Source organism: Limanda limanda, chromosome 4 (assembly GCF_963576545.1).
Source record: "Limanda limanda chromosome 4, fLimLim1.1, whole genome shotgun sequence".
NCBI lineage: Eukaryota > Metazoa > Chordata > Actinopteri > Pleuronectiformes > Pleuronectidae > Limanda > Limanda limanda.
Genome location: NC_083639.1, coordinates 7268963 through 7292592, shown reverse-complemented (window position 1 = coordinate 7292592; position 23630 = coordinate 7268963). Strand labels below are relative to the sequence as shown.

Sequence of the window (23630 nt, the reverse complement as noted above, 5' to 3'; positions counted from 1 at the left end):
ACAGACGGCTGTCAGTTCGGCCCGAGCCAGCGCTGACTCAATTGACATCAGTTTATCAGATTTCACATATCTCTGTCTGGGGCCGCGTAAACCTAAAATAACAGTAGGAGTACAACACTACTACAGCTGTTCCCATGAAACCTGTAAACAGAATCTAATGTGTTAAATTGATGGAGGTCTGATTTGATACATTTTTACTTTTCAGTCTTTTTTTGTGGCATCTCAAAGTATTTCACATGTATAAATTTGAATAATAATAATGTATGGGTCACATTTAGTTATATAAAGCTGGAAAAGAAGTGACCTTGACATCGACTGTATATGTAAAGGTCTTTCCTGTAATATGTGGGTTATATTATCCATTAATCTAGATCCTACTTAAGCACTGCCCGTATCTGATGGGACCCATCGAGTACATGAAAGACTTCATCTCCCCTGAAGCTGACATCAAGGTAAAACACAGCTCTTAGCATCTATATGTTGAGCTCCCACAGAGGAGTAAAGTGCTATAAGCAGGTTTTCACTGTGCTGGAATCATCCCATCACTGTTTATGAACAGAATATTAACAGTTTATTTTCAGAGGGCAAACATAATGTGGGAGACTTTTGAATTTAAAACATACAGTTGTCGTCATATATATCCTAATGTATATTTACGTGAGGAACTTTGGGGAGCGTCATCAGAGGTTAAGCACACAGACCGTGCTGTTGCTCAATGTGTAGCTGAATGTAATCTGTCTAAATAACAGACAGTGAGTAACAGTAGATCTGAACCGGAGAGATGCAGAGAACCATTTTTTGTATTCTCCGGTACCAACCAAATTAAATTCCTAATCTCCCTCTGGAGAGATGTGTGCGGCTGTGGCTGGTGAACTCCCGCTCCCTTTACTTACGTCTGGCCTCTGAGTGAGGAATGACAGTCGTGCCACAGCCCGGGCCAGGATAACCCCAAAGACGTCAGCAGCCCCCCCTTTGCCTCCGTGAGAGCGACTGTGATCGCTGCTGCAGCGCTGCACTCTAAACCACATCAGTGGAAACATTTTGCACAGACAGGCCGACCATCCGTGCAACCACAAATAGGGCGAGATCAAAAACCTGTGTCAAGACTAAGACACTCGCTACTGGTCCTGGACTGTGCACCACTTTCATTCTGCAGCGTAACATGCACAGCACATAGTAGAGCTGCATTGGCTGTGGTTTTGTGGTGAAGCCAATGGGCAATAAAATACGACAAAACGATGGACATTTAAATGGTGCGTTAAATTTAACCCCAATAAACATCAAGTCACTGGAAATGGAAACTCATCTTGTTGAGCTGAAGATTGTTCAAACCATGCACAGCTTCCTTTTAATTTCAAAGTAAAAGACTACATATTTCATTTACTGGTACTTTAATTGAGTATTTCCATTTCAAGCCATTTGCTTTTGACAGACAGATGCACTACACCTTTAACTCCACTACATTTAATTTTTACCTATAGTTATTAAGTTACTTTACTAATCAAGATTTTACAAAACATAGGATTGTCGTTTGATATATTCATATATCAACATTAAAAGATACTTACCATGCTCATATTAATGCCTCCGGAGTAATACTTACTACAACTTGGGATTTTGAAACTTGCAAACTTGTTTTACATGGATGCTTTTTGTATTTAACAAAAAGATACATACAGGAAGCTACCCATTGTCATTTCTTCACCGATGGTAATATGTCAGATGTCTTTGTCCGTCTCTGCTATAACGTCCCGGGCAAACAACATATGCTAAAACACAGCTAGCAAGTTAGCTACACGGCTGGTTGCTATTGGTCACTCGTAAAAGGTCACAATTATTGCTTTATGACCTTAAAGGAGACGCTGAGTGTTTTTGAGTTGGCGTCCGCCGCAGGGTTGAGATGCAACATCGACCCCGCCCTTGTTGCAGCGATCAACAGTATGCTAACAGGTAACGCTCAACTTATTAGTGCCATTCCTGCTGAGTCATCAGGAAGTGAGAGTGTTGTTTCATCTTTTAATATCTTACCCGCAGACAACACGTCCATCGATGAAGAGTACAAGCTGTCCTCTTTGCTGCTCGTTTACGTCGCTGTGTCCCTGCCGACACTGGCCCTGGACTCCAACTCGTCCTACAGCAGAGAGCACGGAGGTTCGTATTCATTCATTCATTTTCATCTGCTGCAACCTGCTTGACAGCGATTAGTCTCCAGACAGCCCTCAGCCAATAACCAATCACTTCTCCTTCCAGCTGCTGATAGAAAATACAAAAACAAACTCCACCCTGAAACACTATTAGCATCTCTGTGCATCATACTTTCCAGTCTGACGGACGTGGTCCTAAGCAGAAGTATGTTGGTTAATGTGAAACACGTTTCTGTTGAGAGACTTTTGTTGACAGATAACTTTGGCTGACGTGCATCGATACGGTTACTCTTGGCATGTGGCCGTGCTGACCCTGACTGCCTGGCTCCGCGCCTGGACTGCAACATTAAGAGCAGTAAATAGCCAAGATTTCTATCTAGGCACAGGGTGGCGTTTGTCTCAGATTGCTTTCTTTGTCTCCATTTTCCACTGCCATGTTTGAGACATATTTACCGTGTGAGCCTGAGGAAATGTGCTCAGAACACTTCCTCTTACTAGTCACAGCTCATTAAGTTAACTTCTCTAATCGTCCGACTACAAAAACATCCTCTGTGAGGCTAAAGTTACAGGACACGCTGTTTCATTCTCTCTATTTCAAATGAATTTTGTATTCTTATCTTCTCAGGCCACAACAACAACATCCACTGTTTAGCTACAGCTATCAACCAGCTGGCTGCCGCCATGTTCACCGTTCAGAACAAGAACATAGAGCAGCACCTCAAAGAGTTTCTCCTGGTGAGTGGCAGACATTTTATTACCTTTCTTTCCATTTCAAGCCAAAAAATAATAATTATGGCCTCATAAATGTGTGAATCAACACAATGGCTCCCAACAACTCGATCTAAATCTAGATCTTCAGTCTCTGTAATTGTTGAGAGTCTAAATGCTCAATTCATTAAAAATCTCATAGATCTGCTCCCTGTAATGAGAGGTCTTAAGTGGAGCCCCGTCGATATGGATTTTCTGGGGAACAATATTTGGCAGTTACTAATATTCAAGAGTAAAAAAAATGCCAATACTGATATTGACCAATCGTACATTTTAATAAAAAAATGAAAATAATTTTAAGATTTGAAACTCTTACTACAAAAAAATGTAATTGAGCCTTGACATTTTAAACAGACACTTTATTATAAATAACAATAAATAAAAAGATAACACAGTTACAACCAAATATTTAGAGCCTGAATTAAGAAAATAATTTTGTTTCTATAGAATTCTACACAGTGCTTATCTTTCTGCATTGTTTATTCTGTAAAATTATAGTTTTCATATTGAGACTTATTGGCAAACATAAACTCCAATATGTCTGTGAAAGTCTCAGATTGGCTGATTTCTATTGATTTAAATTGCTCAAGCTCCAGTCTAAAGTAGATATCGACTCATTTTACACAATCACAAGCAAAAAGTATTGACATAATTGAATCCATGATTTTCTAAATGACTGCATAATACAAATGATGTCAGTAAAGCCAATAGATATCAACATAAAATGCGTATTAAGTGTTGTTTGGACCTATTTTGCCCCAGTCATGTTCAGGTCCACTGCCATAAAACATTTTAGTTTTTTGATCCGTCTCTTTTTCTTTTACTCTGCAGATGGCCTCCTCGACTCTGCTCCAGCTAGGACAAAATGTGGAGCGAGTGGAGGTGAAAAATCGAGAGTCCGTCTACCTGCTCCTGCACATGGTAGGTCTGCCATTAATCACATTTACAATAAGGCACAACTGGGTTTATAATTTGACTAATGGAAACAATCTATGATTCATTAATTGAAGCTATTCTCTATACAATAAGCCATCAAGCCTGCAGCGGCTTCTCTAATGGCTTATTTCTAATCTGTAAGGCAATAATAAATGAATCATTAACAACAAAGTCATTAGTGAAAACTTTAAACCCTTTATATTAAGTATGCATATTTTAAAGTGGGAGTGAGGTTTAAAATTGATGGAGAAATGCTTTTAATTTCCAAACTACAGATGAGTTTCTATTGTTTTCAGCCATGATAAAAGTACATTCATTTATTTGGTCCTGATCAACAACCTTCTCAAATCCTCAACAAACTACAAGGATTTTAAACTGTAGAAAATCATTATATTCCCAACAAATTTAAAGAGAAATAACATAACATTACCGTGTTTTGTCGACAAATTTTGTGAAAATACCAAGAACAGCATTTTCTACTACCTACTAAGTAATAACTTCTCAACTGCTGTATTTTCCCGTTTTGGGTCAAATAGGCCAAAAACTACAGCTGCTCATCTTCTATAGAAAATATCTTCTTAACAAATATGAAATACAAAATTGTAGGGACTTATTTCAACAGATTAAGATCATCAATAGGAGCACGGATACATTGTTGTCGACTTGAGTTGTGATATTTTCTAACACTGGTTCATTTAGATGGTGGAGGAGTCTCCGTTCCTGACTCAGGACATGCTGGAGAGCTGCTTCCCGTATGTTCTGCTGCGGAACGCCTACAGAGAGGTCTACAAGTCCTTCATCATCACCATGGGCTGAAGACTCGGATTTATTAAGACCCTAGTATTTTGATGTTTTTAAGTCTTTTTTTGTTGTTTTTTTGCACTGTTCAGCCTCTGATTCACAGGCTCCCAGATTCTCTGTCTTGGATATTATGATCGCAGTTTGTGCTGAAAACGTTTCCTGTGAGTCAGCGCTACATTTTACAGACTATTTACCTGCTTTCCCTCTGCAGGTCCACCAGTGTAGATTTTAAAACCAGAGTGGAATAACTAATATCAGCTTGAATCATTCAAATGTGAATAGTTAACATTCTTTAATCCTTTTCATATTCTGTGTATTAGTACCATATACACGATTTAAAAAATAAAAACACATTAATTATGATTTTTATAGATAGTTATTTTAATAGTTGACGTGAGATATTTTTGTTTTCAAATGTCCGACAAATAAAGATGATAATTATTAGCTGTTTGTTTTCTGTTGGTGTTCCTCTACTTTGAGGCTAGTCTCCTCCCTCTGTTCTGTTCTCCTTCCTGAGTGGATGAGTATTGTCCTCTTCATATTTTATGTATAATTTGAATGATGCTCTTCAGAATCAGAAACACTTCCTGTTAAAATTAGAGCTGCCCTTGAACAGCATTGTTCCTCTTTTCTTCTTTTTCTTCTTCTCATCTGTTCCCTCTCCTTTCTGGTTACCACACTGGAGACAACAATGCCCACATCAAGTGTGTGTGTGTGTGCGTGTATCTATGTGATGACCCAATCTTCTCACAAGATCTCAAGAGGATCAATTCCCTCTTGGGCAACACTTGTGTGAAAACACAGATGTACGCTGAATAATAAACAGATGACGGATCTAAAAGCAGCTCATTGTCCAGTCACACACTCGATGCAAAATGAGTGAGTGTTTTTGTGTTAGAGGCTTAAAGTCTCAGCAATCATGAGACAGATAACATGTTCCAAAATATATAATATGACAAAAATTATGGCAATAAGATGCAAAAATATGATGCAGATTGAAGAAAAACATGTTTTTTCTGTCATTTAAAATGTCTCTTACGTGATCAGATATCAGTGTTGGGGTTTCACAGCCTTATTCCACGACTCTTTCATTTATTTTCCTTCTAAACAATTGAAGAGATTTTTTCTTCGCTTGCTTTAGAAGAGGCTGTGTCTGCATTTTTTTAAATGCACGATAACATTTCATCAATACCAGTAAAAAACTACAATCTATTGTTTTATGTCATGATTATTGATGTGAGTCCTGAGTCCTCCTGCAGCGGCCCTCAGTTCGGTTCTGACCCGGCCCGTTGCTGCGTGTTTTCCCCTGTTCTCTCTCCCCTTTGTACAGCTGGCTAATCTGGTCCACTGGTTCTCAGTGTAAAGGTCAGACCCTTTTTTTAAGACTTTTGTTAAACATCTAAAAAATATAAACACTGTTGAATTTTACTACTTTAGGTCACATTTTATGTGTCATAGTGCATTATAAACTATTTATAACGAATATGGGCGTAGAGTCAAGTATTAAAGATAGTTCTGCTGTTTTCAGTATAACCGAAGTAAAACAGGAAATCGCATATTACTATTACTAGTATTGATATTAGAATTTATATGTTTCATTATTGTAATCATATTGACTGTTTTGCTTTTTAAGGTCATGCATGCAAGGGAATTATTTCCCCTTGAGCTCCGCAGTGGATCCAGTCCTGAGACCCTGAGGACAGTTAATGGTGGAAACTCTGGTCCCGATATAAAGACTCTCCCCTGATTGTGTTGGTGACGCACAGCCATTCCTGCTGAGTAGTGGAAGATCACACACACACACACACACACACACATGCACAGAGGGAAGTGAGTGTTAACAGAGCAGCATAGATTAACATAAACTACAGTATCCATACACACACAAATGAAACAGAAGACCATCACAAGTTGGATTTATAGCAACACACAGAGCTCATCCTGAGTCTCAACACACACATGTTCTACCGCAGCGTTCGGATCTACAGGTCATGTCTCAGACTCGTAAGATACACAGAGCAGCTGATGGACATCTGCGTCCTGTGACATGGAGGACCACACGGGAAAGGTCAGAAACTGCTTCCAATGTTTATTGCATACATGTAGATTTACTCTGTGTGTTCTGCTGATTGGACACTTTGCAGTCATAATAACAGGTTGCTGCAGTGAGCTGTCAACGGACTTTCCACCTCATCAGTGATATGAACACTAATATACTAATATAGTCTGTATGATTTGTTGATTCTGTGATAAGGTCAATACTTATGCATCTGTGTTTTAAGAAGTATTTTGGTGTTTTAACTTGAAGATAGGTAATTTGGCATAATGATAAATGTCAATGGATTATTTGTACCTCAAAAAATGTAGGCATGTGATGTGTACACAGCGTAAAGGCATCCAACCAGTTGTGGATGACATCTTTTCAGTGTTGACCAAAATGGAGATGGGGTGGCATTGCCATCCCTGAGGCTAATCTGGCTAAAATTACATTCTGGCATGTCTTTTAAGAGCCTGCATCCTTTACACTGTAAACAATCGACAAAGCACACTGAAAGTTTTCGTATAGAGAGTTTTGAAGTTTGAAAGATCTACAAACTAATCTCTGAGAAATTGGGAAAAGTGTCAAAACTAAAAATGCAATGGACAGTCTACTGGGTTCTGCTTTGAGTACTTCTTCAGGTTTTGTGTAAATTCATTCAGTAACTTTTTCGTAACCCTGCAAATAAACAAACACAAACAGACTGGGGAGAACATAAGCTCCTTGGCCGAGTAAATGATCACAGTGAGGTCTTTAGATTATTCTTATCGAGAAAAAGAGATTGCCACTGAAATTTAAAACGTTTTCAGTTCTGAAAGTTTCTCAAAAAACACCATCACCGCCGTTGTTTTCGGTTGGAGACAGATAAAACTTTGACAAAATATGCATAATTTGAAAAATAATATGGATGAGTTAGACTTTTCTTGCTGTGAAGTTCAGCCAGATAAGCTTTATTATTTTTGATGAACCTCTGAGTTCTGTATCCAGTTAGAAACTCTTTGGTTTGGGCAAAATAAACTCAATTCCATGTTGTCAATGAACTAAAAACACAAAGTGACCACTCCCTGTGCCCCTCAGCACCCTCAGTCTCTTGAACCACTGATTCCCATGCAGAGGCACGTAACCTTTCACTGTGATTTATGATGCCACAATGCAGATTTCTCTCTCGGAAGTTGTCCAGTCTGTGACTAATAATCGTCTCTGGTCCGTCAGAGGACAGATCAGAGGGTGGAAGTTCGTCATCATCACAGACTGAGAAGATGACGGACCAACGCAGGGAAAGAAATAAAGCATGTCTAGAGTATAAACAGAGACAAGTTACAAGGGATGGACATTAGTTTTTAAGTGACTTTGAAGGAAAGTGGATGTATTACTCTTATTCTTATTTCTAGTTGACATGAAAGTACTAGGGGGAGGATGATCCCATACAGTGACACATGAGATGGAGAATCATATGTCGTAATGTGACTTCTCTTCATTTTTTGGGATAATACGTTGTGTCATGTCAAAGAGCATGGGAGCATGAGAGTCAGTCTGACCCAGCAGCCCAAGCAGGACACGCAGGGAGGACGACAGCAGGCAGGGGTTTTCCCAAGCCACGCTGGAGCACAGCTCTCTCAGTACCCACAGATTTAGGATCTGCAACTGTAAAAGTGTTTAGGGACGACTTAGACATCTGAACTTTTAGGTGCCAAACTCTCTACTGATCACAAAAGTCTTACATTTACTGATGAGACATGTCATGTACACTACTGATTTAATATTAAAGGTTCAGTGTGTGGAATATAGATACATCTAGTGGTGAAGTTGCATGTTGCAGCTGAATATCGGTCACCTCTTCCTCCTCTTCCTCCCACATGAAAGAGAACCTGTGGAAGCCTTCCCAGGTGTTTAGTTCGTCCAGTTTAGACTACTTTAAAAAACATGGCGGCCTCCGTTGAGAACCGTTTCCCGAAAGTAATTAAAAATAAAAGGGTAAAGAGAACAATAATTCAGACAATTTAGATCAAACACGTGAAAACATCATTAGGATTATTTTATGCCCAATTTCTACCAAAAGATCCATTTCACCTAAAACTTACACATTGAACCTTTAACTGTGCTTTGACCCTCGGTGCTTTTGATTAAAACCGCCGCCGCCGAGTGTGTCACTGAAGTTTTTAGCAGTTTGTCAAATTTCGTCTTTGACTCAAACAGGGATACGAAAAGGCACCATTTCATGTTAAAAGCAGTCGTTGAAATATTTTTTTAAAATGCGAGGCTGTCCTCCCACCCTGCATTATATTTGTAGTGCACACGCAGCAGTCAAACTATCGGCCTGTTGTGGGTGGCTTTGGAGGACAAGCCTTGTTTATGTATCTTGGTTAAGGGGTGACTCTGGTGGGTTTCTCTCAAAGACTCCCTCTGTGCACTTCCCTGATTTGTGGCTGCGGTGGAAAATTCTCATTTGGGATTTGAGCACACACACACACGCACACACACACACACACACACACACACACACACACACACACACAAACACACACACACATACACGCAGCTTGAAAGCCTCGCAGTCAACACTTCATCAGCGAGTCAGGTCAAGTAACTCACTTCACACAACGGGTGTGCGCATATACACAAACACTCACTCACTGACAAAGATACACACACACAAGGCGTTCTCTCTCTCACTCTGTCTCTCTCTCACACACACACACACACACACACACACACACACACACACACACACACACACACTCACACACATACACACAGTGTTTGGGCCTGCCTAACCAATCAGAGTGAACTGCACTCGGTCCCCAGAAGTGGGTGGGAGAGCTGTTGAAACAGAAGTCTGTCTTAGGACGAACAAAGTTTGCCTTGGTGGTTTGGAGAACTTTTCTGCTCACTTCTTCGCTGCAGAAAAACTTTCTTTTTTCATCCACTTATTTTTTTTATTATTTTTTATGAACCCTGGGGTCCATTAGGGCAAAGCTTGAGTGTGGAATGGCTGAACTGGTGCGAATCCGTAAGAAACGGCTGCAGATCCCCATCTCTAGGTAAGACAGGGGGTAACGATTATTCTGTAGTATATCATTATTAGTTATGTACATGTTTCCACCTCTGTGTGACTGATAAAAATCTTAACCCAACATCTTAACAATGATACTGTTTGGTGCAGTCAGGCTGTAGGCATATACTGATGTAGTTTTCTTGTTTTGTAGTAACGGAAATATGTGACCTAAAAAATTAACCACGCTATGGAAACTAGTGAGTGATAATGCAGTGGATATTTTGGGGCATATTTAATATCTGCATACCTTCACACTCTGCAAATCAAAACACCAGAAGCTTATTCTCACCTTAGAAAGTATCCTCACTCTTGCTGTCGAATATTGAAAGCACTCATGACAGTTTTCTTTGACTGCAGCAGCATGGGAACACACACTTGTTGCTCCAAGCGGCTGCAAGAACTCTCAATCTGACTCATGCTTTCGCAGTGGGAGGGAAACGTGGTGCAGAGGTGATAGGTCATGTGGTTTTGTTTTGGTCAACACATCGATGTGTGAGTTTGTGCAGGGTTCAGAGCTCTTGTTGGGTGTTTAGTTTTTTAGTTTTTCACACGTATTGTAGGTCATGTTAGTCCATAATTACAGGTGGAATTTTGAGTAGATTTTGTTGTAGATCTAACAATGAATTTCCTTCTTGTTTGTGCAATACCAGCGCTGAATGTGACAAGAGCTTTGAGCTAACAACACATTGAGTCTTCTACTCTACTGCTCTGATCCACACTTTGTTAGGATGACACTACGCAGTGTAGAGATTCAACAACGTCTGAGCCAAAGGGAAATGTGTCATTTGTCTCTATAAACAAAGTTTCTCAAGTGCACTTGACAAGAAATTTCCTGTAAACGTCCTGTCAGAGGCTCTTCTGCTGCGAACAGTTGAAAGAAAAAAAAAGACTGCGCTATCACCAAAGATTAGTTGAGATTGAAAGTGAGCCGTGGTATTTAGACGCATGCTATTTTTATGACTCAACAGCTTTTCAAAGAACCTTGCCAGCGTGATAAACACTTGGAAAGCAGCGAGCGCCTCATCTCCGGGAGCTGGCTCCGCAGCGTGGCCCTGGTGCAGTTTGAGAACACAATCATACTGGTGGCGGCACCGTGCAGGCGGGCGGCCCCACCACGACGTTTCAGAGGAATTATCTGTGGCAACAAATGTGTTATCATAGCAAGTGAACCGCTCTTTCAAACAGCCGGCGAGAGAGTAAAATCCTGTCAAAGAAGAAAGTTTCAAGTTTTATAAACCGAGGGTGATGATCAGACACTGTATATGCTTTTGGAATAAATACTGAGATGAGGTCAACACACTGCAGGTGGGAACATTGTAGATAATCTTGGTGTCGTCTGATGGCAAATTAGCCTCTGGGCACAATGGTTAATATTTGGGGGCTTCCAGTAAAGTAAGCAGATATCTTGTCTTCGCCAAACGTTGTTTACAATCTGAACAGTTTATTTTATCACATGAGTTGAATGTTTCTCCTCACAAAACACAAACAGTGATACTTCTTGGAAGTGTTTAAAGGTCCAGACGACTGTTTGCCTAATCTCTATTATCAGCTATTCGCATCGTAATGTAGATAAACAAAAAAAACAGTAGCTGATGCATTTCACACATTGCACTCCACCTCTGCTTTCCACCCAGACAGCTTAACCGTGGGCAACCAGCCTACACGCTTGGTCAAACTGGAAACAGAATTCAGAAGGTTTTCCCTTGTATGTTCAGATACAGAATCTGTTTATAGAGATTCCATTGCAGATGAAGCATTTGCTGTTTAAAATACAGCAGGAGATTGATGCACTTCTCTTGTGTAAAATCTCTAGAACCAAGAATGAGACCAGAATGTGGCGCAGAAAAAGCAAAAACATATCTCTGCACGTACGTAAGCCCACTTTAACAACATTGGGTTACATAAGACTCTGACCACGGGAAGTTTTCCTCTAATGGAAAGTTTGGCACTAATGGTGCCCTTTTGCCACTGGCGTTCTTCGGACAGCTTGGCATTGAAATCGCTTCCAAATGAACTCTTTCATGAGGAAATTCTCTCAACCTGTTGCTAAAGCACTTCTCGGGCTTCATTTCACTTTCTCCAGTGACAAGTGCTGACAATTTACACAGGGCTGTGGTTAGAATGCTTCTATTACACTGGCTCAAAATGACATTTCTTCTGTAGAGTAGTTATAACTTGTATAGCTGTACCCGGGTGCAATCTCCAACCATCTTCACACTATTGCCTCTCAGCGATTCCCTTACCCAGAGATGAAACAGCTTCCCAGTACAGTGTGTGTTGTTTTGATCCCGTCCGAATGATTGATTTTGTTTCCTTTCAGGCTTCGGAGCATGATGAAGCAGCTGGAGGAGAAAGATGTCGACTTTGAGGAAATCAGAAGGAATCTGGATATCACAACATCGTTACTAGAGGCAGTTTACCTGGATGGAACAAGGTTTTTCTTTAATCACATCATCTTTCATTTCATCTTGATCTACGTATCGTCTCATTGAGAAAAAGATTGTAATGCGTTTGATACATAAAGCTGTTTTGTTCAATTTGCATGCAGGCATCTGCAGGTGTTCATGATCTTTTTTCATGCTTTTATGATTGGGCTCTATTTTAAGGCATCCGAATGCATCTTAATTAGGAAAGTGTACAAAAACACTTACGCTTGTTTAACGATTAAATAAAGGTCACTTTGTCAGAGGCATGGTTCAGAATGATGGCACTTATATAGTCATGCAGTGAACTCAATAAACCAATCAGAATGCCATCTCCCAGTCGGAGAGTTAATCAACATGTTTATACATACTGCCAACACAATGGCTAATTTCCCCTGTAATGAGAGAGAACACTTCCTTCCGCACTTTCCCTTTGTGAACAAGTAGACCCCCCCCCCCTCACATTGTCCCCACATGTGAGTCCCTTAATCAGACCACTGCACAATTGCTCACGGATGTCTCACGTTAGAGATGCACCAAAACGCACCAGACAACACTTCATTTTATGACTAACTCGTCCAGGGATGCTCAGATGGGTCAGTTTGCTCTTCATGCAAAATGGGCACCAGATGGTTAAATGACAACTGCGTCCGTCTGGAAACTAGACACTTGTGTTGGGATTAATGTTGATTGTTGACATAGTACAACGTTTAGAAATAGAGTAAATGAACATATTCATAATAATGTTGAAGTTTTCCTTTAAAGGTCCCATATTTTGCCCTTCTGCTGTTTTGATATTTGATGATACAACCTAAAAACATCTCAGTTTCACATCTATCCACGAACTTTGGAAACAAAAGAGAGGATTTGAGTTTCTCGTATGATTGGATGCTTTCTAAATAACGTGTGACCAGGCCTATCAGATCGCAGCCTACTACTACAGCTTAGTAAATGCCGTCAGCACTTACATGTGCAGAACAGATGCTCAAATCCAATCTCAAACCCGCCAGCTGTACTTGATGTGAAGCCTGGTTCTGGTGCGAGCCGCTTTACGATCTGTCACGGTGACTGTCCACAGTTCTTTGGCTCCTGCCACCAGCTCACTCCCCTCAGCTGCTGGAGCCTCAGGTTGGTGGTAAGTCAAAGTTGCCCTGTTGACATGTGTTTCCCCTAACCTGAGCCCAGCCTTATCCCAACCCAAACCACTGATGGTGGGTGCAACTCAAACACAAGTGGGGAAACAAATGTCCACATGAATACATAATTTGTCGCAACACTGGGACATTGCCAGCGTGCTCTGAGGCCTGTTGGTGGCGTGAGCGAGGCTGCCGAATCTGACACAACAGAGGGATCAGGGAGGTGTGTGAGTGGGCAGCTGCTACAGACAGAGTGGAACATGACGAGTGGATTACCAGGAGAATCAGGAGGAGCAGCTCGCCTTCCTGTTGCTGCCGGACTGTCCGGAGTTTTGTACGGGATTGATTGGGTGCGTGGACGGAAGGAGGACCAGGAGCAAGGTGACACGAGCATATATGAGGAGATTATGGAAATACACTTAGTCTGGGCAACAGGTACGGGGACATCAACAGCTCATCCCTTTTTCAGAGCTCAGACTCAAGGCAATTGACATAATCCCTTAACTTTGTGTGAAAGCACACACGCAGAGAAAGAGAGGGAGAGAGAGAGAGAGACTAACAGTGAGAGAGTAAAGGGCTGAGCAGACAAGAAACCATAGGAAGTAAGTATTCATATTTTTTCTATAGCCTCTGGACCTGCTTTACTTTTTTTCTAAAATCTCACTTTCTACAATATGGGACCTTTAAAGCTTCTAAGTTTTCTCATAGTTTTGCTCTGTACCATAACTTATAACAGAGATATGCAGAATTCCCCCACCTGTATATTTGTGTTTTTTTTTCTGACTGCAGAGGTCAAAAAAACATAGACGCTGATTATTTATTACTGTCGTCCAGCGTTTGAGTCATCGACTGTGTCTTCATACCACGTGTGTCTAACCACCAGTGTTTATGTCTCTGTGCGTCTGCCGTCCCTCTCAGGCAGTGTCTGGAGACCGAGGACGATCTTCAGCAGCTGCAGTCGGACGGCGTGCCTTCAGAGGTCACCGACTGGCTGGCTTCCACCTTCACGCAGAGGGTCCGACGGCCCATGCGCCGCTCGGATGAGAAGCCCAAGTTCCGCAGCATTGTCCACGCGGTGCAGGCCGGGATATTTGTGGAGAGGTACACGGCAACAGCATATTTACTTTTAATATAGTAGTTCAGGATCCAGTTTAAGTCTTGTCAGGATGTTTTAAACTTTGCATGAACAAAGCAGCTTCTTTAGAAAAGATACAGAAGCATTCGTACAGCTCTATCCGTTCTTTATGACACCTCAATGCAATAATATAAGAAATCTTTCTTTATACTGTACCATGAAACTCCCAGTGTAAACGACTGATGTGGTGTAACTGTAATTTAAGCTCACGTAGTGTTGTTACAGCTACAGACAGCTGCGGTGCACTGTTAAACATTAACCTCCTTCTCTCGTGAAAACATCCTTCCAAAGGGGACGGGGACTTTGGAGGATTTATATAAACAGCTCCTGAGTCTAGTTCACTGCACAGTGTCCACACCTGAACTTTAAGTGAACTCAACATAAGCATTGCATTATTCCAGGATGTTCAAGAGGGCCTACACGGCAGCCATGCCCGACCAACCTGCTGCGGTCGTAAACTGCCTCAGGGTAAGCCCCGCCTGTGAACATAAATCTCCCAGTGAGTCGTGTGTTTATGCAATAAATCGGACATCACTAAAGACGTAGTATACACAGGACAAGTATGCATTAATAAGGCAGTCGCTCTCCTCTCTCTTTTCCCAGGATGTTGACCGCTGGAGCTTTGACGTGTTTGCTCTGAACTCTGCGAGCTCCAATCACGCACTACGAAGTCTTTTCTTCGAGCTGATCACCAGATATGAGCTCAACAGCCGATTTAAGGTCTTTTCATTTTTGATTTCCTGACACATTTTAAGCGGCACGCATTCCATGCACGTTATCACAGATATGCAAGATTGCCAGTAATCAAGGCTGAGCTTTTGTGTATGTAGATATACCAGGGATCTGTTTGTGTGGTTGCCAGACCATGACTTGACACAACCAGAGTGGTCATGATGTCATGCATTTTGCAGATTCCCATCTCGTGCCTGACGGAGTTCCTGACTGCGCTGGAGAGAGGATACTGCAGATACAACAACCCGTACCACAGCCACGTCCACGCTGCTGACGTGACTCAGACCCTGCACTGCCTGCTGCTGCGCTCGGGACTCGTGGTACGCTGCTCTCATCTCAACACTTCACATCGCTCACATTCTTTTAAAGAATAAGGCCCGTGTTTGTTTTTTTCCCTCCTCAGTGTCAACAAACCAAAATGAAATCAAAGAATAAAAACCCCAAACTTTCCATCGTCATGACCTCAGCCCCAAGCCCACATTTTTTAACAGTAGACGTAAATCTAATTATAATCTTAAAGGTTGCAAATATTTGAGATAATTTCCAAAAACTGGGCATTAAGATTAAGCTCTTCATTATCCAATGCTTCTGATACGTTCTTTTAGCTTCAGTCATATCCTTCTATTTTTTTTTCTAGGTCTGTCGTACAAAGGAAAGACTACAAACATTATACTTTTATATATAGTTTACATATACAGACAGGCAATACTCATTATTGGGATTTGATCATAACTTATAATTTCAATATAATGACATCTGCCAAGAAGGTCGTGTTTGTTTGAATGTAAGTTCAATTGCTGATAAGAACTATCATGTGTAGGATTGATGAAGGGATGTGCTACTGAGCGGTCACTCTGTTCTCAAAGAAAAAGCACAGGATCAGTCGCATGTTCCTTCACTAAACATCTTTGACAACATGCAGACTTTGATATGTTGCTGCTGTGCGTTAATACTGTGCTTACTTGATCCATAAACATGAAAACTGATATGATTCTGTCCTATGTACAATCTGATGCATGGACAGTATATTTTCACATTAACTTGTTCTTCTCTTGTGTGTGTTCAGCACTGGCTGACAGAGCTGGAAGTGTTGGCGTCTCTATTCGCTGCAGCCATTCACGACTACGAACACACAGGAACCACAAACAACTTTCACATCCACACAAAGTAAGGCCTCTTTCTAATGCACATGTATTTTATAGACCCTGTCTTCAAAAACAGCTACATATATTTATACACTATCCACATATCCGACATCCTGTTGTGCAGCTGTAGAATAGCAAATATTTCAGTATATAGACGGATGGGTAGTTTTAGAATGAGAGAGGCAGAGAGAGCACTAAAGAAAACACTTGTGGAAGGAACACAGTATTTTTAGATGTTGATTTTCCACATAAGAGAGCGGGAGAACACAGTCCAGTCTCTTGGCACCAGCCATCATCATTATGCTTTATTTTGGGGATAAAGCACAAAGATGCTTGTCCATGAAAAACTATATCATGTCCCGTTTATATCTGTAGCATCATCGATCTTAAAGTCACACTCCGCCCAAAATATATCTTCAAACACTCACCTCTTGCAGGCTTGAGATATTGGTTGTTCTGACAGTGGAGTCTGTTACCTCATGAAGAATGTTGTCTGGACAGCTTGAAGTCATGTTGGCTACCAAGCTCAGAATGATTCTGAATAATTATAATAATACTACGACTATAACTATTATTAATATTACTATTAATTATAATAGAGAAATCATATGAATGTTTATCACAATGAAGATGTTATTACGTGGTAATTATAGTTATTGTTGTTCCACAGCAGCTGAGGTGAACAAAAAACGCTAACAAGCAGATTGGGCAATTTCTTAAAAGAAAAACATTGCATTCTATATACTCTGTTTCAAAGTATTCTCTCTATTTCATTTTAATTAGGACCCAATCACTTTGACCTCACCAGGAACCTTCCTTCCTGGGACATTAGTAGGAAATTATTGGGCCATAAAAACAAGTTCTAACTTTGTCTCTATCCACTATGAATCTTTTCTTTATTCAACCCACATGAATTCAAGCTGACCACAGCCCCTCACACTGCAAACCTTCTCCCAAAAGACATTTAACGCTGAGCTGAATGTTTATCTTTGACACCATTTTCACTGGAGCTTTACGCATTGTTTGGTTTTAGCAGAAGCTTCAAAATAAGACTTTTAACACTAGTTACCTATTTTAACAGTGTAGTAAAGTAGATTAAGTGCAAATGGCTGGACAAAGGACTCCTGACTGAGAAATTAGTTAATTAACTTGCCATAGTGAGTCATTAATACCCACATTGTGTTTTAACACATCCCACTCCCTCTTCAACACTTTTAAATTCATCATTATAGACCTGCAGTCACATGGCTTTAATCGCTCCCTGAGGACCGCCTCTTTATCTCATTCTCACCACCTCCAACCTGCAACTACAGTGATGTACAGTGGCCCTTTAATTCCCAGCCCACCCATGTATTTCTCTCTTTCTCTCCTCCCTCTCTCTCTCTCTCTTTCTCTCTCTCTGTTTTCCAGGTCAGAGTTCGCATTGATGTACAACGACCGGTCCGTCCAGGAGAGTCATCACCTGAGTGCAGCGTTTCGGCTGCTGCAGGACGACCAAATGAACATCTTCATCAACTTGACGCGAGAGGAGTGGATGTAAGATGACCAGATGTTAACTCCAGATAAGACTATTAATAGAGCCAATACCTGCACCAAGACAACAGTCACCTTACATTCAACCAACTGCACCAAACTGCTCACACACACAGATATCGACTCCTAAAATAATGAAGCTATGGGTTTTATATCCTGCTGATTGGTATCATCTGTGCAGCTAAAGTCTGATGAGTCACATGCTTTTTTTCTGTGCCATAGACCAAAATGTCTTTTCCAAAACCCATTAAAAGCTCATCAGTGGACACATGTGCACTTACTTTTTTGGTTTTTGTCCGTCCCCTTCCCCCAAACACACACACACACACACAGGATACTGTTATTACTCACTGGTGAACCAAATGTGTATTAATTCGCAGTTAAAAATCGTCCTACACAAAAAAACTATTCATTCCTACGTTGCTAAAAACTATAGTGCCAAACTGTTTTAGTAAAATAACCTTTTTAAAAATGGAAACCTTATATTTGCAGTTTCTATATATTGTTGTGACGTTTATAGTACAGCTAGCGATGTCAAAGTATCCATATTGTTTATACTGTACAGTTAATAATGGAGACTGATGCTTTAAATATCATATACACAATGTGAGACTTATTTATGGAAGAGATCTGTAGATATCACCAAAGATAAACACCGGCAGCATACTGTAATGGGCTTTTCTAGCAGTCAAGCGTTACCATGGGAACAAGAAAATCCATCAGGAAATCTACAAAGGTTACAACCCCACTGCATCCTCCAACCTGTTTTACTCTGTACGTCGCTTTCTCATCGTACAAGGTCGGCTAGTAATCTGTATATGTTTGTTTACAGGGAGCTGCGGACCCTGGTTATAGAGATGGTGTTGTCCACAGACATGTCCTCCCACCTACTCCAAGTCAAAGCCATGAAATCCTGCCTCCAACAACAAGAGCGGTAACGGCTAATGGACTGTGCTGTTGTTCACGCTGTGTTGCATAATCAACAGGTCACAAAATTAATGTTTTACCGCTGCTGATTAAAAATATCCTGCACGGCGAGGCAGACGGGGAAATTACTGTCACGCTGGCTGGTGTCAACGGGAGGTTTTCAGTCATGTCCCGGGGTCACAACAACAGATACAACAACAGCGCAACAACAAAAACAAGAAGGGCTTTTTTTCTTTCTCCAGCAGGATTGACAAGCCCAAAGCCCTTTCTCTGCTACTGCACACGGCCGACATAAGCCATCCGTCCAAGCCCTGGGCGCTGCACTCTCGCTGGACCAAGTCTCTGATGGAGGAGTTTTTCCAACAGGTAGGAAGGTTCATAGACCTCAATTCATACGTCGTATCCCGATACAGATACAGCTCTACGCAGCTCATGAAGGAGAAGGTATTTGTTGGTCCCCCTGGATCTTTAAGGCCAAACTAAAATGAGACGCTCTGGTCTACAGAAGATTTCTGTTTATCCCATCTTTACTGCTGTTGCCTAGCAACAGAGCTGCAGTTGGACAGGACCAGAAAATTTGAATGCCCCTTGTTTTTTTTAAGGAGTGTATCTTCAGCTGTTTGGAGTTAAAGTGTGATACTCAAGCATCGGACGTCTTGTCACCACAACCTCTTTGAAAACATTTGGAGGAACTTTGAAATGAGACGGTCGAGCCCCTGTGACGCAATAGGTCTTTAAATGGTGCCTTCTAATGATACAGCCTCTGAATTGAGACACAGCTGTTATGTCTCTTCTCTTCTCTTCTCTTCTCTTCTCTTCTCTTCTCTTCTCTTCTCTTCTCTTCTCTTCTCTTCTCTTCTCTTCTCTTCTCTTCTCTTCTCTTCTCTTCTCTTCTCTTCTCTTCTCTTCTCTTCTCTTCTCTTCTCTTCTCTTCTCTTCTCTTCCATCCTCTTGTCTCTTCTTATAACAAGGTCGTCTACGTCCTCGACCAATCATCAGTCAGCCTCGGCTGTCAATCATGAAATTCAACCCATATTTATAGCATGAAGTAACAAATACAAAAAAAAAAACTTAATGGTAAAATGGGATGAGACCTGAAATGACAGAAACCATCTTTGAGGAAAAAGTTCTTGGACGTGTTTTTAGACTTTTAGTTTCTGTGACCCATCCACTACCATGGTGTAGGTGGGATTTATGCTTTATAATGCAGCCACCACCAAGCCACTCTGCTCTAGGTCTATGGTTAAAGCTATTATGCATTTTTGTTAAATACGATTTAGATATTAGAACAATAAATTGATTATGTAATTAATTTTTTCTCTCAAACAACTAACTGAGCGATCAACTAAAAACTGTATTTCAGCAAAATATGAAAAAATTATTACAGATTTTATGTAGAGTAACTTTATCTTTTGTGTTACTGTCTTTCTGAGAATACTAATGCCACATCTTGAGCTTAACATTTTCCCTGAAGGATTGTAAAGAAAATCGCGATGTTCTGATAATTTCTCCTCTTCATGTCTAGACATCATCATACTCTCATGTCTAATCTTCCTTTGACTGGTTTGATCAGAAATTACCTCAACTGCTGCGTCGAAAGGCAAGATGTGAGATCGTGGCTTTTGTAAATGACTCATCTGGGTCTAAGAAACAGAGCGGGAAAACCTTCAGAGAGGTTCATTACGTCAGAGCTAATGAAAAACCACAGACCGAAGGTGTATGAAGTGGAGACGGTCAGGGAGAAGAACGTCTCCATTAAAGGTTATTGAGCACCCACTCTGTTTGCTGAAGCACAGACCTTGGGACCTCAGCTTTCATCCAGAATTGAAGTCTGGAGAACATCCACTCGATGAGTCAGATATAAACTAAACTAGTTGATGTTGTTGAAACCAAATGAAAACTTCCTTCTTGACCTTTGGGAACAATAGATGGATAGAAAGTCACAAAGTAATCTCTCTTTAAGAGCTTAAATCATGTATTGCTATATTCAAAGAATATAAAGGACTAAAAATGTAACTGTTGTATAACTAGTTTATTTGTTTTGATACTGGAATATGTAACTCTGGTATATTGAGACTTTGTGTAAATATTGGTATGTTAAGGAACCTCCTTAGAAGATTGGACTTGAAAAAGAAATAGAATAGAGGAGTTGTTAAGCCCTGTTCACCTTGAAAATAAGACGTGAGAAACTTCCCTATTAAAAATCTTCTTTCATGTGAAAAACAACACGAGCACTCACATGGTTTTGTTTGTTTCTCAGGTAACGGAAGTTAGAATCAAATAACCTTCAGGAAGTTATTTTCAGGCAATGTGTGGGACGCTCTTTAAGATGTTTTCTCTCTCTCTTTCTATCTTTGTGAGGGTGATAGAGAGGCGGAGCTGGGCCTGCCCTTCTCTCCTCTGTGTGATCGAAAAAGCACTCTTGTAGCCGAGTCCCAAATCGGTACGTCTCACAAACACCTTACAAAACCTATTTTAACTTCAATTGTGTCCTTTATAAACTGATTGTTCACATGAAATAAGAAATTATAGCTATTGCCCTTTTCTATTTCTTTTCAAATGCAACATCCTAATCATTATAGGCTTTATTCTTATTTCAGCATTGATGAAAATCATTTAAATCATTGAAATGTATTTGTCTTTCCTCACTGCTCCTCACCACATTGCAAAATTCATATTTCTATGTCCCAGAAACATATTATTTTGACATACTAATGCGCTGACATTTATTCTTACAGGTTTCATAGACTTCATCGTGTATCCTACTTTCTCTCTGCTGACGGACATGGCTGAAAAGATTGTTATTCCTCTGGTGGAGGAGAATCCAGGTCCTCCAGACCCTTGTAACAGACACAGGTAGACACACAGGCAAGACACAAACAAAACACTAGTATGTGTGGGCCGGCCCTGAAGTGATTGGTTATGATAATGAATGAGTTGTGCTTTTAAATTGTAAGACAAACTACAGATTTATGTACCAGGATGGCCGAGAGGTTAAGGCGTTGGACTTAAGATCCAATGGGCATTTGCCCTCGTGGGTTCGATCCCCACTCCTGGTATTGGCTGATATAAACATTGCTAATTTTCTCTATCATCTGAAGTGTCTTAATGCCAAACTGTGATCAATGTCTGAAGGAGCTGCACATATCTTGTTGCATTATGAGGTTCATTAAAATTTGACTGTAGCTTCAAGCATATTTATGAAAGAGATATGTGGGTTGATATCAATATTATCAACTTTACACAGAGGTAAACAATCTAGCTTAAACTAATACCTTTAAAAATACTTTTCAAGTAAAAGTGAGAATGTTATGGAGAAAAAATTATCCAAACCTCCTTGTCGACACATAACCAAGAAAAGAAAGAAAAAGGATGAAAGCTCTCTGTTATATGTCCCAACAGTAGCCTGTGGAAGGAGAGCTCCAGAGGTCTGCAGTGGAGTCTCGCTCACATCACAGCTGAGCTGGTGAGCTTCCGCTCCACATGGACACGACACACCGAAGACAACAAGCTCAAATGGAAGGAGAGCGGCCCCAATGGTATTTAACACATCATATTCATTAGTGAACAAAGACCTAATGTGATATCAACATACCTGAGTTTAAGATTTCTAACTTAAAATGATAACAGAAATGTTTAACACTGGTATTTTTTAGAACTGATTTGATTTCTTAAACACCATTCATGTCAGATAGATCCCATGAGGAGATCAATAGATACAGATATCGTTTCCCTTTCAGCTGAACAAACATTTTCCAATGTCTTTTCCGATATCCTTGATCCTCCAGGATTTTCAGAACCCAAACTGACAGAAGAACAGACGTCCAGACCAGAGGAGCAATCAGAAAGATCCCAGCAGGATCCCACCCCAGATACAAACCAGTAGACGTTTTTTACAAGTGCTTTTTCATAGAATAAACCGAGGTTAACTGAGGTTGACATTTAGTCACTGTTTGTAACAAGACGACAATGTCCAGATTGATAGATGGAAGTGGGGAGGAGAGGGGGTGTTAAGATTAAGATCATCTTCCCAAGGTAAGATGCAGTCACAGAAATGTCCTCATGTCTTATTTCAAGTGTAGTTTAACTATGCTAATTTAAATGCAAAGTCTACATGCTGGCCATGTTATACAGTAAAGTCCATGTACTTAATTTAATTTGCCACATAAACGCTCATAAGGGAATAATTGACTCTTTATCTTTTGAACTGAACAAGAATCCTTTAATCAACAATCATCAATAAACCTTGAAAACATGTCAGTGTTTGTCGTATGTATTGATGGTATTGATTCATAATGGGGAGGGGGGGGGTTCTTTTTGTTCTTTTTCATTGAAACAACTCAAGGATTTTAACGCAAGATCAAAAAAAACTTATCGTTGAATTTAAACTGTAATTTTAACAATTATTGAATTAGATTAATATTGAGTGGTGGCAATAACAACATTATCCGAATAATGATGTGCTGTAAAAAGCCTCTTGCACAGAAGGCAAACTCAGATTTAGTCGATCATATTCAACAAAATACAAATTTGGGTTTTAAACTATTATTTTGTATATTACTCAATTTCTCTTTGCTCTCTGGATGTGTACCCACCAATGGCCCATTATCCAGTCTTGTTAATGTACACTTGACCTCTACAGAGGAGCAAGGTTTGACTCTTAATAATAACTGTGCAGTGGAAGCATCATTCACATGGGTAATGGCTAATTAAATCGTTTTAATACATGCTGTTGTAGCTCAAACACATTCATTATTCTTCAAATAGCATTTAGCAGTTTATTGTGGAGATTATATTTGCACAAAATAGTACTAAGCATAATAAAGATGGTCCCTGGTGCATGAAGTTTAATACAGA

The 23630-nt window shown here is 40.4% G+C and overlaps 2 protein-coding genes and 1 non-coding gene across 4 annotated transcripts in view; all 3 read left to right on the top strand.

Annotated features, from left to right (window-relative positions):
- nckap1l (NCK associated protein 1 like) overlaps positions 1 to 5093 on the top strand; it is a 32334-nt gene extending 27241 nt beyond the window's left edge. The window contains exons 26-31 of the mRNA XM_061069639.1: positions 372 to 452; positions 1857 to 1950; positions 2035 to 2151; positions 2770 to 2879; positions 3744 to 3833; positions 4548 to 5093. Of these exons, the coding sequence (XP_060925622.1) occupies positions 372 to 452; positions 1857 to 1950; positions 2035 to 2151; positions 2770 to 2879; positions 3744 to 3833; positions 4548 to 4664 (609 nt within the window). The 3' untranslated portion in view covers positions 4665 to 5093. The remainder of the gene's footprint in view (positions 1 to 371; positions 453 to 1856; positions 1951 to 2034; positions 2152 to 2769; positions 2880 to 3743; positions 3834 to 4547) is intronic.
- Positions 5094 to 9564: 4471 nt separating this feature from the next.
- LOC133000107 (dual specificity calcium/calmodulin-dependent 3',5'-cyclic nucleotide phosphodiesterase 1B-like) lies at positions 9565 to 22998 on the top strand. 2 transcript variants are annotated; one of them, XM_061069985.1, is made up of 14 exons: positions 9565 to 9728; positions 12063 to 12176; positions 14220 to 14402; positions 14838 to 14904; positions 15040 to 15156; positions 15348 to 15488; positions 16235 to 16335; positions 17724 to 17849; positions 18679 to 18780; positions 19019 to 19139; positions 21135 to 21216; positions 21512 to 21629; positions 22176 to 22312; positions 22562 to 22998. In XM_061069985.1, exons 1-14 carry the CDS (start codon positions 9676 to 9678, stop codon positions 22657 to 22659), a joined length of 1560 nt encoding a protein of 519 aa, XP_060925968.1. In that variant the 5' UTR covers positions 9565 to 9675; the 3' UTR covers positions 22660 to 22998. The 2 variants fall into 2 exon arrangements, with proteins under 2 accessions (XP_060925968.1, XP_060925967.1); XM_061069984.1 differs by having other exon boundaries at positions 19016 to 19139.
- Positions 21750 to 21832, top strand: trnal-uaa (transfer RNA leucine (anticodon UAA)). Its single transcript has one exon. It is a non-coding gene; the product is annotated as a tRNA-Leu (tRNA).
- Positions 22999 to 23630: the final 632 nt, after the last annotated feature.